The following is a 15346-nucleotide window of genomic DNA, read 5'->3' as shown; positions in this document are numbered from 1 at the left end:
TTTCTTTCTTTCTTTCTTTCTTTCTTTCTTTCTTTCTTTCTTTCTTTTTTTTTACAGTAAATATACTTCAAATTCTAGCTATCAGATGTATTTTAATGTACGAATATCTAAATGCTCATGCAATAAATGTTATGTCCTCTTGTCCAGGACAATCACTCTCACATGATACTATGAAAACAAAACACATCAACATCTGGTAAAATTTATCCACTACACTGAGGGAGGGAACTGTCCTCCATTTTCACAAAAAAATAAAGAAGCAACCACTTTCCAACCATCCAATGTTTATTTACCAACACTTATCCCCAAAACAAATGTATGGAATTGAACGAGCCATTGCAGAATTCCACAGACAGCACATCAAGAAATATTTTGGTCCTCAGCTCATTTTAAACAGAAATCACCCTGACTCAGAATTCAACAAAACAGTCAAATTATTAGTGCAATAGAAACATTTTGAAATCTGCCAGTTTTCTCTCAACTACAGTCAACAATTTACAGCATGAGCTGGCACCACAAGGAAAAAAAATAAAATGCAGCATCCGTATCATCTGCTCAAAAAACTAAGCTCACTTTAACTTGTTTTAAAACAGAAGAACAATAACAAGTCACATCACAAACAATTAAACATTTTAGTGCAGCATAAACATTTGGAAATTGTCTATTTCTCTCAAGAAGAAAATACAAAAATAAATGCTACATATTCTAGAAAAATACACCATTTTAATCCTCTGAACAAACACATCTTACACTGGCTTTTTTCTGGACTTTGACTGTGCAAACTGGTGTATAATATCTTCAAAATCAAGGCCACTAACAAGTTCATGTTCGAAGGCCAAGAGAGAAAGTGCAGAGAGCCGTGTCTGTAACATTGTGGTCCTCAGCTCATTTTTAACCCTTTTCAAAACTGAAAATGACCTCTCACCCTCACAATTAGACACAGGCAAGGTTAGGAACAGTCTCAGTGCAACATAAACATTTGGAAATGCTGTCTTAATTCCATGTCTCTCAAGAGCTTGCAGCAGCTGTACAGGTGAGGTCTCATTCTGCACAAAGTGCTTGAATTGAATCAATTCATCTGACAAGGAACTATCCAGATCTGTTGAATAAGTGGAGCTCAGCTTAGCAGCTCTCACATGCACATGACAATCATCACAGTCCCTCTCAAATAAAACCCCAAAAAGGTCACACACGTGTGTGTAGGCTTCGATGCGCTTGGATAGGCATGAACAAAGTCTGTCACTGATGCCATAATATGTTTCAACCTTAAATTTCTGACTACTGTCAATAAAGGCTACTTGGCCGTCATCAGCTGACTCATCTGCAAATCTCTTTCTTTTTCTTCCACGTTGAGTGTCAAACTGGTAGTTTTGTGTAGCACTGACAGCGCGTGCTGATTCTTCTAGCTCTGAAAACTGTTCTTGTAGAGAACCAACAAATGAAAGCAGTGAGCGCAAAAGACCAAGAGCAGTAGCTAAATCCATATCGCTTTTTTGGAGTTGGTCACTTGTTGCTTTAAATCTATGCAGTACCCGGTCCCATAACATAGTCTTTATCACTGTCTCCAGCTTATCAAGTTTTGCAACCAATGCGGCAGCTTCAAGTTTGGTTTGTGTTTTTTCATCACAGTCTAAATACATTTTGGCTAATATATCTCTAATTGCCCTGTAATTTTCATTGAGAGCTTTTGTGGAGTCTGCTCTGCAATTCCATCTAGTGGTGCTGAGGGATTTAACTGTGTATTTAATGTAATGTTCGCTATTATGGAAAACTGTATTCCAGCGATGTGTTGACGCACTGCAAAATGTATACAGAGACTGCAGCAGTTCAAAAAACGAGTTAACCTCCTCACAGCAATTATCAATGCAATTAACACCTACGAGGTTCAGCGAATGGGCAGCACACGGTGTATAATAAATTAGTGGTTTTGTTTTTTCAAGTGTGCCTGGAGCCCACTGTATTTGCCAGACATGTTGCTAGCATTATCGTAACTTTGGCCACGACAATTTGACAAGTCTAACCCCAAGCCTCGCACCATTGCAATCATAGATTCAGCTAGGCTTACACCTGTGTGAGTGTGGATGGGCTCAAACCCGATGAATCTTTCCACTACTTTGCCATCTGCGCTGACAAAATGAAAAACAAATGTGAGCTGATCTACGTGTGCTAAATCTGGTGTTGAATCAACAATTACAAAGAAATATTTTGCTTGTCTGTTTTCCTCTGGTATCACTTGCTTAGTTTTGTCACCCATTAATGAAATAAATTCTTCGCACACAGTTGATGACAGGTAAGATGGTTTACCTCTACCCTTATTGCCATGCTTCTTAAGGTGCTCCTTTAAAAGGGGTCAAACTCTGCTATCAGTTCAAGTAGTCCCAAATAGTTCCCATTGTGCGTAGAGCCCAGCAGTTCGTCGCCTCGAAATGACAGTCCTCTCGCGCCCAAAAATTTAATAACAGCAACCACACGTCTAAGGACTTCTTTCCAGTACTGCTGTTCTGCCTCATGCTGTCAGGCAAGAGAAGCGTCCACTCTGCATGCATATTTAGACCTGTGCAATAAAGACAACATGTTTTGTCTGTGTTCTGCACTCTTTTAAGCACTTTGATAACAGTTTATCTGTTTTAAATTGTGCTCTACAAATAAAGATGACTTGACTTGACTTTTCATGATCACTAACCCTCTCTGGATGTTTCCAGTCACAGAATCCGCTGATAAATGCATGCTTTTGGGATGTCAGGAGTTTGCAGGCATAGCAATAAACTGATCCAGATGATGGCGAGTAAAGCAGCCATTCCCTTGCCACAGTTTGGTTGTTTTGGAGTCGACAGTGAAGCAAATCGTTGGTGAGGGAGCGTGTCCAAGTCCCAAGTCCAGACTCCCTTACCAATGCAGGATACTTGGCAGCCCGGTTCTGGAAAGCTGCAGGCCCTCTGTAAATTGCCTCTTCCCAGACCTGCTCCGTAATGGCCCACCACAGGGCAGGATCCACAGGGAGCACAGGTGTTGAGATGCAGGGGCTGCTCAGATTTGATGAGCGGCTCAGGTGGCAGTGAGACTGGAGACCTGCCATCACCGCTTCCCTCAGCTGTCACACTCACAGCAGAATCTGGTTCGTTGTTTGAAGATGCTGCTGGCTCTTCGCTCTCCCGAGCTATAAATGTGAGCTAGCATTGGCGGTGAAGAAAAGTCCTGGATAGCTGAGTTGTCCTTGTTGACAGAAGCTGACTTAACAAAACAGTCTGCAACATTAGGGGTGAAGAAATTACCTATTTTCGGTATATACTTTAAATTTTCTGTGTTTCTGATGACTTTCTCCTTTTTTAATTTCTGTTTAGCGCTCCCACTTAGCTTCTCCATGTCTGAATTTTTGTATAGTGAGCGGCAGTGCTTAATATGAGCGGGATTCTGCCGGAACAAAATCTGGGAACTCTTATTTTGACAGGGTGCGTAATGCACGTTCCAACTTCCCGCAACTTTTTGCTTAGATTCACGACTGTCAGGCTTACTAATAATAAAGTTATGAACAAATATGACTGCCTTGAATGAATAAAACTTACTTGGGGAACCATGCTTGAACGGTGTCGCTCACCTCTGCTGCTGAGATGATAAACTCCGGCTACACGTCCACCCGCCGCTGCTTTTATGTCGCTATGGACGCTTGAACCACAGCAGCACACATGCGACAAAGAGTATAAAGTCAAGGCGACAGTGATACCTGCCCCTCTTCCTCTTTTGCATTGACGAGTATATTTGGATTCTGATATGTTTACAAATTAAACCCGCCCGAGCGGGTTGCGTAACAACGCTTGACATGACGCAACCCTCTCAGTGACACTGAGACTCTCAGACTGAGAGGCTGTGCTGCGCTGTCTGTGACTCAGCGCTGCGCAGCCTCTCAGTGACAGCGCTACACAGAGACTGCAGCTCTGTCTGTGAGTCACAGGCACCGCGGTCGTTGTGCAGTGCTAGAGCTCAAGCTGAGTGATGGTTTATCATAAAGCTGGGAGATGACCAGATATTTTTGCTTGTGCTGTGACGTCACTGCCCTGGGCCGAGGGCCCCTTAGAGGTCATGGGCCCCTGGGCAGTTTCCCATATGGTTAATCCGGCCTTGTGCATGCTCAATAATCCAGGTAGGATCATTCGAAAGACTTCCTCAGTCTGAGGTGCTGTTTTCAGCTCAGTCCTATAAATAGCACCTTCTCAGAGTGGATCAACCAGTTTTGCTGCTGACAACCAAAACCAGCTGCTCACAAGATCAAGAAGGACCATCAGCCTAACGATGGGTCATTAGCACACTGATGGCTGTTTACTATTCACAGAGGGCTGAGTGATACTAGCAATAACAGCATTGTAAGACGGGGACAGTTGAACATGGAGGCCTCCACCCCTGTTTAATGATGGAAGATTTCTTTTCACAAAATTGGCCTCCTTTTTACTCCTCTCTCAAACCATCGTTCCTCTCTGTCCAGGATGTGAACATCTTCATCCCTGAAAGAGTGACTGCTGGTCTGGAGATGAGTGTAGACCACAGAGTCCTGGCCTGATGTTGTTGCTCTTCAGTGCAGGGTCATCCTTTGGGCCAGTGGCTGTTTAGTTTCCCCAATGTAAGACTGATCACAGCCCTCCTGACACTGAACAGCATACACAATATTACTCTGTTTGTGCCAGGGGACTGGATCTTTGGGATAAACCAGTCGTTGCCATAATGTATTTTGGAGTTTAAAAGCCACTGGGACGTTGTGTTTAGAGAATAAACGTTTCAGTTTCTCTGATACACCTTCAACATACGGAAAGACCAATGGTCTGGGTTCCTCCTTTTCACCTGATGGCTGACTGGAGGTACTGGAGTCCTGTTTGGGGTTCTTCTCTGCTTTCAAGAAGGCCCAGTTAGGATATCCACATTGCTCTAGAGCCTGTCTTGTGTGGGATTTCTCCTTCTGCCTGGCTCCTGAGTTAGTGGGGACGCCGTCTGCTCTGTGATACAGAGTCCTGATGACTCCTAACTTGTGCTCCAAAGGGTGATGGGAGTCAAACTGCAAATACTGATCTGTGTGGGTTGGTTTGTGGTACACCTCAGTTTGCAAATGTCCTCTATCAGAGACTGAGACCTCACAGTCCAAGAAAGAGTAAGTCTTTCGGATGAAAGACTAAACGTTTCTACATTTTTTGTTGTTTTGCTTTGTTTTGTTTTTTGAATGGCCGGAGGACCAGATTTAACTTTTTTAGATAATAATAAAAACTTCTGGTTTAAAGAAATGTCAATGCAATTTATAAGCCTTTCACTAGTAACATCTTTTCTTTGTCACATTTAGGTGTTTCTAAACGATACGAATGTGCCAACTTTGGTGATCAGGGCATCACTGTGGGCTGCTGGGATCAGTACCGACATGACATTGACTGCCAGTGGATCGACATCACAGATGTCAGACCTGGAAACTACATCATGCAGGTGAAAGCACACTGCTGTCAACATGAAATGGACTGTACTTATATAGCACTTTTCTATCTGATCAATATACTCAAAGCACTTTACACTACAATATGTGCCTCATTTACCCATTCATACAGCACTCTACTAGATCTGTACAAAGAATAATCAGTGCTTTATCACACCGATGGGACACACATTGGAGGCAATGAGGGCTTCAGTGTCTTCTTGCCCAGGGACACTTGGGCATGTGGCTGCTGGTAGAATCAAACCCCCAACTCTTGTATTGGAAGACGACTGCTCTAACCACTCAGCCATAGCTGCCCACATGAGAAAAAAATAATCTAAATGTACTTTTAGATTATTTTACCCAAGACAACTCAACTTAAAACTGACTGATTGTCATATCTGAACATTTCCAGGACTTGATTTGAGCCGGATCCTGCCGGAACAAAATCTGGGAAATCTTTGTTTTGACAGGGTGTATTCCGGCAACTGTTTGCTTGGACCTAGCAACTCTCATGCTAATGTTATGAACAATTCAGACTGCCTTGTCGTTTGGGGAGCTACCTGCCCCCTCTTTTCCTCTTTTGCATTGACAAATTTTTTTAGTTTTATTGATGAGTTTGTCAAAGCACAATTTTTATTTTTTTAAATACAGTTACAATTATGTAAATACAGAAGTACAGTAATGTTTAATAAATGTTAGGACTCTATTGTTTACTAACTAAATACATTCACCTCCTTGTGCAATATTTTTATGCAGTTTTTTTATTTTTATTAATAAGGTTACCTCTAAAAGGGCTTCCATCTTACCCCAGACTCTGACCCCTCTGTGTGTTCTCCATGTGATGCTCTTCCACTACACTTTCTTAAAGAGGTTTTCCCTTGTTTTAAACACTTGGTTCTTGACCTTTTTAACAGTAGTTTGTTATCTGGAGTAGTCCCTGCTAATTTTAAACATGCTGTTGTGCAGCCCCTGATAAAGAAACCTGGTCTTGATCCCACTGTGTTGGGGAATTTTAGGCCTATCTCCAAGCTTCCCCTCCTGTCTTGGAGAAAATTGTTTATGCTCAGTTAAAAACCTTCCTGGATGAACATAATATCACGGATGTTTTCCAATCTGGATTTAAAACTCTCCACAGCAGAGTCAGCTCTGCTGAGAGTTTTTAATGACATCCTCCTGGCATGTGACTCGGGTGATCACGTGATCCTTGTTTTACTGGACTTAACTGCTGCGTTTGACACAGTTGGCCACAGCATGTTATTGTCACGTCTACAGCACCAAGTAGGCATCGGTGGGAATGCTCTGGAGTGGTAGGGGTCCTATCTGGCAGACAGAACATTTTCTGTAAAAATTGCTGGGTATGAATCCTTTTCTTCTCCTTTGTCATGTGGGGTACCTTAGGGATCAATTTTAGGGCCTTTGCTTTTTTCTTTATATCTGCTTCCTCTAGGATGGATTTTTAGAAAACACGGCATCTCCTTTCATTGCTACGCTGATGTGCCTTTGAGGCGAGTTGATGCCTGGTCCATTAAATCTCTTTTATCGTGTCTCGAGGATCTTAAAGCTCGGATGGCCCTAAACTTCCAGCATTTTAATGAAAAAAAGACAGAGATGCTTGTTTTTGGACCTAGTGGAGCTTGTTCAATTCAATTCAATTCAGTTTATTTGTATAGCACCAAATCACAACAAAGTTGTCTCAGGGCACTTTACAGAAACATTCACATACATAAAAGCCAATTAGTAAAGTTATCTATCTAAGGAATCCAGCAGACAAGTTGAATCTTGGCTTCGTTGTAGTCTCCCATCCTGAGCAAGCACAGTGGCAACGGAGGAAAGGAAAAACTCCCTTTTAAAAGGAAGAAACCTCCAGCAGAACCAGGCTCAGGACAAGTGGCCATCTGCTTTGACCGGCTGGTTGAGAGGACAGGAAGGAGAGACAGACGAACACAGAATGGTAGGTCCAGGTATTGGTCCAGGTGTATCTGAAATACAAAAAAAAAAAAACATGTTAAGGATAGAAAAAATAATTACAAATACAAAACAGGTTGAGCAGAGTAAGTAAAGAGTAGCAGAGTGAAAATTGTGGTCAGTTTGTCCTCCAGCAGTCTAAGCCTATAGCAGCATAACTAAGGGACAGCTCAGGAAACCCAAGCCGACCCTAACTATAGGATTTAGAAAAAAGGAAAGTCTTAAGCCTAGTTTTAAAACTGGATAATGTGTCAGCCTCACGGACAGAGATTAGTAGTTGGTTCCACAAGAGGAGCCTGATAACTGAAAGATCTGCCTCCCATTCTGTTTTTGTAAATTCTAGGAACCACAAGTAAACCTGCAGTCTGAGAGCGAAGTGCTCTGTTAGGAAAATATGGAACAATAAGATCTGTAATATAAGATGTAGCTAGGCTGTTGAGAGCTTTGTAGGTTAGAAGTAAGATTTTGAATTCTATTCTGGATTGGACAGGGAGCCAATGGAGAGAAACTAAAACTGGAGAAATATGATCTCTCCTACTAACTCCGGTTAAGACTCTGGCAGCAGCATTTTGGATCAACTGGAGACGTTTTAAAGAAGTATTTGAACACCTAGATAATAAACCTTTGCAATAGTCCAGTCTAGACGTGACAAATGCATGGACCAGTTTTTCTGCATCATTTTTAGACAAGATGTTTCAAATTTTAGTGATATTATGCAGGTGGAAGAAGGTAGTTCTAGTAACGTTTTTAATGTGGGGGATAAAAGACATGTCCTGATCAAAAATAACACCAAGATTTTTAACATTAGAGCTGGAGGACAGATTAATGCCATCTAAGGAGGGAAAAAGACTGAAAAATTCATTCCTAAGGTGCTCAGGTCCAAAAACCTCAGTCTTGTCTGTGTTCAACAGGAGAAAATTAAGGGTCATCCAGGTTTTTATGTCTTTAAGACATGCTTGTAGTCTAAGTAGCTGATTGGATTCATTGGGTTTAATGGACAAATATAATTGTGTGTCATCAGCATAACAATGAAAATTTATCCCATGCTGTTTAATAACTTTACCTAATGGAAGCATATATAAAGTAAAGAGTACTGGCCCAAGCACTGAGCCCTGAGGAACGCCATGACTAACTTTGGTGTATAAAAAAGATTTCTTATTTACATTTACAAACTGGAATCTATCAGATAGATATGATTTAAACCATGTTAGAGCTGTTCCTGTAATCCCAATATCATATTCAAGCCTCTGTAGTAAAATATTGTGATCAACTGTATCAAATGCAGCACTGAGGTCTAACAGGACCAGTACAGACACAAGTCCATTGTCTGCGGCCATGAGAATATCATTAGTGACTTTTATTAGTGCTGTTTCTGTACTATGATGAGCTCTAAACCCTGACTGAAACTCTTCAAAACAGATTATTTCTTTGTAGATGTTCACGCAACTGACCTGCAACTATTTTATCTAGATTTTTTTTAGATGAAAGTTAGATTAGATTTAGGTCTATAGTTGGCCAAAATTTCTGAATCAAGATCAGACTTCTTAATTTAATTTAATTAAGTTTAATTACAGCAACCTTAAAGCGCTGTGGTACATAACCATTCATTAAAGAGAAATTAAGTAGATCCAAAATGTGGACATTAATTAGGGGAAATACCTCTTTAAACAGTCTGGTTGGGATGGGATTTAGCAGACATGTTGCTAAAGACGGGAGCTGGTGTTGAGTTTTATCAAACTTTGTTGTTCAATAAAATTTAGTAGACTGAGAACTTTGTTCAAAAACACGTAGTAAAGTTTATTTTTTCTTCTGCAGAATGAAAACACATGAACAAAAAACGCAGCTCAGTCAGTTCTGCGTGTTCTCAAAAAACATGAGCAGTACAGCTTCATTTATACACCTCCACATGTCATAAAACATCCCTGGCCCCATAGGGCAGTTGACAGGTTCCAGATGGTGGATCCTTTGCCTTAAGGGCTAAGACAAACAGTTCCTTGGTGATCGGGTCAGGCGCCTCTCTATCGCAGTGATTTATGTGCGAGCAGTTTCTGGGAACTAATATTCTGATGGCTTCACACACTCAACAAGGCCCCTCTGACTTCCTGTCCCATGGTGTAATGAGGAACAGATGTTTCAATAGGAAATGGCATGTGGGTGGTCTCAAATGGACATGACAACTAAATAATATGCATAAGACTTGACTAAAACAATACAAAATACTCAAGTATATTTTTTCTTTCACAATTGCTCCCTTTGTTCAATTTGGAACAATAATATAACACAAGGTATATACAGATAGTTTCAGACACTGATAAGGTGAGAACATCAGGACACAGGTGGCATACAGTGTACAGATCCTTCTAAAAATATTAGCATATTGTGATAAAGGTCATTATTTTCCATAATGTAATGAGAAAAATGAAACTTTCATATATTTCAGATTCATTGCACACCAACTATAATATTTCAGGTCTTTAATTGTTTTAATACTGATGATTATGGCATACAGCTCATGAAAACCCAAAATGCCTGTCCCAAAAAATTAGCATATCATGAAAAGTTTCTCTAAACAAGCTATTAACCTAACCATCTGAATCAACGACGTAACTCTAAACACCTGCAAAAGATTCCTGAGGCTTTTAAAAACTCCCAGCCTTGTTCATTACTCAAAACCGCAATCATGGGTAAGACTGCCGACCTGACTGCTGTCCAGAAGGTCATCATTGACACCCTCAAGCAAGAGGGTAAGACACAGAAAGAAATTGCTGAATGAATAGGCTGTTCCCAAAGTGCTGTATCAAGGCACCTCAGTGGGAAGTCTGTGGGAAGGGAAAAGTGTGGCAGAAAATGTTACACAAAGAGAAGAGGTGACCGGACCCTGAGGAGGATTGTGGAGAAGGGCCGATTCCAGACCTTGGGGGACCTGTGGAAGCAGTGGACTGAGTCTGGAGTAGAAACATCCAGAGCCACCGTGCACAGGCATGTGCAGGAAATGTGCTACAGGTGCCGCATTCCCCAGGTCAAGCCACTTTTGAACCAGAAACAGCGGCAGAAGCACCTGACCTGGGCTACAGAGAAGTAGCACTGGACTGTTGCTCAGTGGTCCAAAGTACTTTTTTCGGATGAAAGCAAATTTTGCATGTCATTCGGAAATAAAGGTGCCAGAGTCTGGAGGAAGACTGGTGAGAAGGAAATGCCAAAATGCCAGAAGTCCAGTGTGAAGCACCCACAGTCAGTGATGGTCTGTGGTACCATGTCAGCTACTGGTGTTGGTCCACTGTGTTTTATCAAGTGCAGGGTCAATGCAGCTAGCTATCAGGAGATTTTGGAGCACTTCATGCTTCCATCTGCTGAAAAGCTTTATGGAGATGAAGATTTCATTTTTCAGCACGACCTGGCACATGCTCACAGTGCCAAAACCACTGGTAAATGGTTTACTGACCATGGTATTACTGTGCTCAATTGGCCTGCCAACTCTCCTGACCTGAACCCCGTAGAGAACCTGTGGGATATTGTGAAGAGAAAGTTGAGAGACGCAAGACCCAACACTCTGGATGAGCTTAAGGCTGCTATCGAAGCATCCTGGGCCTCCATAAAACCTCAGCAGTGCCACAGGCTGATTACCTCCATGCCACGCCGCATTGAAGCAGTCATTCATGCAAAAGGATTCCCGACCAAGTATTGAGTGCATAACTGAACATGATTATTTGAAGGTTGGCGTTTTTTGTATTAAAAACACTTGTCTTTCATTGGTGGGATGAAATATGCTAATTTTTTGGGACAGGCATTTTGGGTTTTCATGAGCTGTATGCCATAATCATCAGTATTAAAACAATTAAAGACCTGAAAAATTTCAGTTGGTGTGCAATGAATCTGAAATATATGAAAGTTTCATTTTTATCATTACATTATGGAAAATAATGACCTTTATCACAATATGCAAATTTTTTGAGACGGACCTGTACAGTTATAACCCAATGTATCTTCAGGAAACAATGAGGCGGGCTGAGTGACTAATTTTGGTCTGGCTGTAGCACAGGTAACGCAGTTGCTGAGCTTCTCTTGCTGCTTCACCTAGCCATGAAAGCCACATGTTGTCATCTCCATGGCCAGTAGCATGTTCTCTTAGTTGTTCAGGTTTGAGTTTGGTGTAATCTACAGACATGACTGGTATGTTATCTCCAGCATTTGTAATGTTAGGCGAGGTATGTGTGGATGTCTTGGATGTTTGAGACTAAGGTGGGGAAATAAATCTTATTGTGATAAATCCCTTTGGATCTGTGCCTTTTACGTAAGCCCGGAGTAAGAAAGTATAGTAAGTTGACTTTGTTTGTGAGATAAAATGTTGTGGAGGGCCGGATAACTTATTCAACGAGAGAGTGATTGGGTTCTTTGCTGGGTTGTAATCTCTTTGAAACCTGACTTTGTCCCACCATGCTTTTGTGTCCTTAGTCAAACCAGAACGTGGGGGTGTCCACAGTCCTGTGTATGCAGTGATTGTGGGCCAGGAACAGACTGGTTCACGGGTTTCTGGATACTGCAGACCTGCTTGGTGGAGGGCCCTACGCATGCCAGTGGTGTGATCAGGGAAACCATCCACGTTCATTGAATTATCTAAACACAAATATAGATCGACGCTTCGATACCATTGATCATGACCACCACAATCGATTACATCACACAGGTCGAAATGGAATGCAGTGGTTGAGTTGATCTCATAATCAAGGATTAACTTCTGATAAGCATATTTTGGAAGGCTCCTTCTGGTGACCTTTGTCTGTGTATAGGACCGTTTATTTGGGAACATGCAAAAATGTTCACACAAGAAAATGATGACAGTTGTCAAGAGAATTATGGACCCAAACATCAGGGTAGTTCTCCAAGGATGTTGGAACAGGTTCATTGTTACAAACGTGAGTTAAACAATTACAAGAATCAAACCAGATGGATGGATAGATGGATGGATAACAGCAAGTTGGGAGGCCCTTCTTGGCAAGGGGTCCTTAGTAGCTCAGCGGTGTGTTGCTCTAAACCACGGAGGTCTCTTCGTGTGTGTGTAAAAAGTCTCTATATCAGTAGTTCTGGCAAGTGTTTGTGATGTGCATGTGTTGCCACTCTGTATGAGTGTTAATGTCCTGTTAGTGAGAGGCAACAGTTCAGTTATTGTGTATGTGTGTGTGTGTGTCAGGTCACTTGTCCTGACAAAATGAGGAGGGGAAAAAAGGGATGCAGCCTCACCTAGGCGGTTGCCTAGTGAGTGTGCCAACCTAGTCCTACTAGGCTTGGACTTGACCTAGTGGACTGCTGCCTCAGCTGCCCGTTGGCACTGAGTGACTCTTCAGGTACTTATGCCCCTTTTCCACTGTCACGGCGCGGGTCGGATATTTCCGGGTTGAAGCGCGTTGGAGGTATTTCCACTGTTCCAGAAACCGGCTCGTCTCGCTAAATTCTGGCCCGGCTTCTCAAGGGTTCCGAGCGAGCCGCGCCGTGACGTCAGAAACACTGTCGGTCACTGATTGGTCGGGGGGAGGAGTCTGTGGAGTCTTTCCAAACAACCCGATCCACCATTTTTTTCTCTACCGCTTGCCATTAGCGATAACACGAGGAGCGTATCTTTTAGTATTTTGAAGCTATACAACAACAATAATATCAAAGCCGTGGTCAAATGCAGAAGTGCAGGTGTTGTTGTGCTTGGTGGCCGACGAAAAAAGTCAAAGCGAGCTAGATGGAGGATTGGAGGGTGGTTTGGACACGACTACTGCTCTACTTGAACCATTTATAGAAGATGGTGAGTGTTTTCTAACTTTAAACATATTTTAAATTACTCATCCCATCGGTTCTGAACATATTTTTAACTAACAAAAGAGGCTGACGCCATAATAGTACAACGTCGGTGCTACGATGCTAAGCTAATTTGCATAAACGCTAACTGTCCTCCGGTCCCGTTTCTCACTGTATTTTATCCAGAACGTCTTTCAGCGCGTGATGGTTCATCTCTAAACTCCACATTAAACCCTCCAAGCCTCCCGGCTCCTGCTCCATCAGAGGAGTCTACACCTGACAGGTCTCCATCAGAGGAGTCTACACCTGACAGGTCTCCATCAGAGGAGTCTACACCTGACAGAGCAGCACAACGCTGCAGCTTCTGTGCTCGGTAAGATGCAACATGTTCCACATCACTTTATTTGTGCCGATAAGGACTTGATTTATTTTATTTTTAAAGTAAAAAACTAAAATGTTGAATAAATACTGAATTGGGATGAAATTATGTACACAGGGTCCCAGTTACAGACAACAAAATGTAAAATAAAAACAGTAATAAGATCTAAGATATGAATTAAGAAAAATATCAACTAAAAAACATCTACTAATAAAACACTAAGCACTAATAGCAGTAAACAATCAAAACAATACGTCAAACAGCAACATGAACTTGAGTTTGTGCAGCCTCATGAATATATAACACTGTGAAGAATCACATCATGTAGCTGCTGATCAGTTTCATGTTGCTGCTGATCAGTTTCATGTTGCTGCTGATCAGTTTCATGTTGCTGCTGATCAGTTTCATGTTGCTGCTGATCTGTTTCATGTTGCTGTGTTCATTCGTGCTCGTCTGTTCACACAGACTCATGTCCGTGCTGCTGTTCTGCGTATTGTGTTTAATGTTTTTATGCTATTAGAGCTTATATTTTTAGTTGATGTTTTTATTAGTTCATATCTTAGATCTTATTACTGTTTTTCTTTTATATTTTATTGTTGGATGTAACTGGGACCCTGTGAACATAATTTTGATCCACCACATGGACCACATGTGGTGCGAATGACAAAGAATATCTGCATCTGTATAATACTTTCTGATTCATATATCCATTATCATTTTCATTATTTTTAAATCAATTTATTTTTCATTTTCTTATTTGATCAGTTTATAATTATTAATATATCTATTATAGCTGTTAGCAGCACCTTTCTTTGTTTCATGCATTTATTCAAAAACAGTATGTAGCTTGAATTAACCACCTGTTTCTTCTTTCTAGTGAAGAGAAAGAGAAAAGAGTCCAGTAAAGAAAAGTCTTATTTCATCACTGAATGAACATGAAGAACTGAACCGGACACAGCAGGAACAACACTTGTGTCTTCTTCTGGATGAAGCCCGTGAGACAAGGGACAGACAGATACACAATCATTAGTTGGACGCAGTAGTTTTTATTTTTGTACATTTTTCACTTCTTACTTTTCCTATTAAACAATTTTTTTCTTAAGTGGTGTCCTTGAACATTAAATTTCCTAAACAAATTTTACAATGTTAAGTTCATATAGTGTTTGTTTAAATTCATACTGGAATTGAGAAGAATTTCCAATTGCATTTGATCTTTAATGGATCCTAAGAAAAGATTACTAGTATCTGCTCAACTGTTATTATGTTATAATTTTTTGGTTCTAGGATGAAGTGACACAAAAACAGTCAAAAATTCAGAAAGGACAGTTATCAGTTATTGGCCATACAACTGTGGCCTGAGAGATTCAGCTGAAAGTCCTGGTGCACCTTTTATTTGAACCTGCAGAGATTTGAACAGCTGATCTGAAGCAAACAGGCAGGAGTTCACCTGAACTGACCACTCCTGCTGTTTGATGGTCTCCTCCTTCGCCACTCGTCCATCCATCCATCCATCCATCCATCCTCTTCTGCTTCAGGGTTGTGGGAGCAGCATCTTCACCAGGGAGGCACAGACATGAACAGCCTCCTCTTCAACTCTTCTAGGATCCCATGGTGTTCACAGACCAACTGACTATTTATTAATTAATATCCTGATGCTGCTCAATAATCCAGGTAGAAAAATCTAAAAAGTTAAGTCTGGTCCTCTGGACATTCACAAAACAAACAATACAGTTCATAATAAATAAACTAAATGTTTTTTGTTAGTTTTGTTTTTT

The 15346-nt window shown here is 41.2% G+C and overlaps 1 protein-coding gene across 1 annotated transcript in view; it reads left to right on the top strand.

The window, feature by feature from the left end:
• Positions 1 to 15346, top strand: part of LOC119427474 (lysyl oxidase homolog 3B-like) — a 109521-nt gene that overhangs the window by 67113 nt on the left and 27062 nt on the right. The window contains exon 8 of the mRNA XM_037695100.1: positions 5321 to 5457. Coding sequence (XP_037551028.1) covers positions 5321 to 5457 — 137 coding nt within the window. The remainder of the gene's footprint in view (positions 1 to 5320; positions 5458 to 15346) is intronic.

Source organism: Nematolebias whitei, chromosome 21, assembly GCF_014905685.2.
Source record: "Nematolebias whitei isolate Nwh7 chromosome 21, NemWhi1, whole genome shotgun sequence".
In the NCBI taxonomy this organism is placed as follows: Eukaryota; Metazoa; Chordata; class Actinopteri; order Cyprinodontiformes; family Rivulidae; genus Nematolebias; species Nematolebias whitei.
Note: the sequence above shows the minus strand (reverse complement) of the source record. Positions and strands in the feature narration are given on the sequence as shown.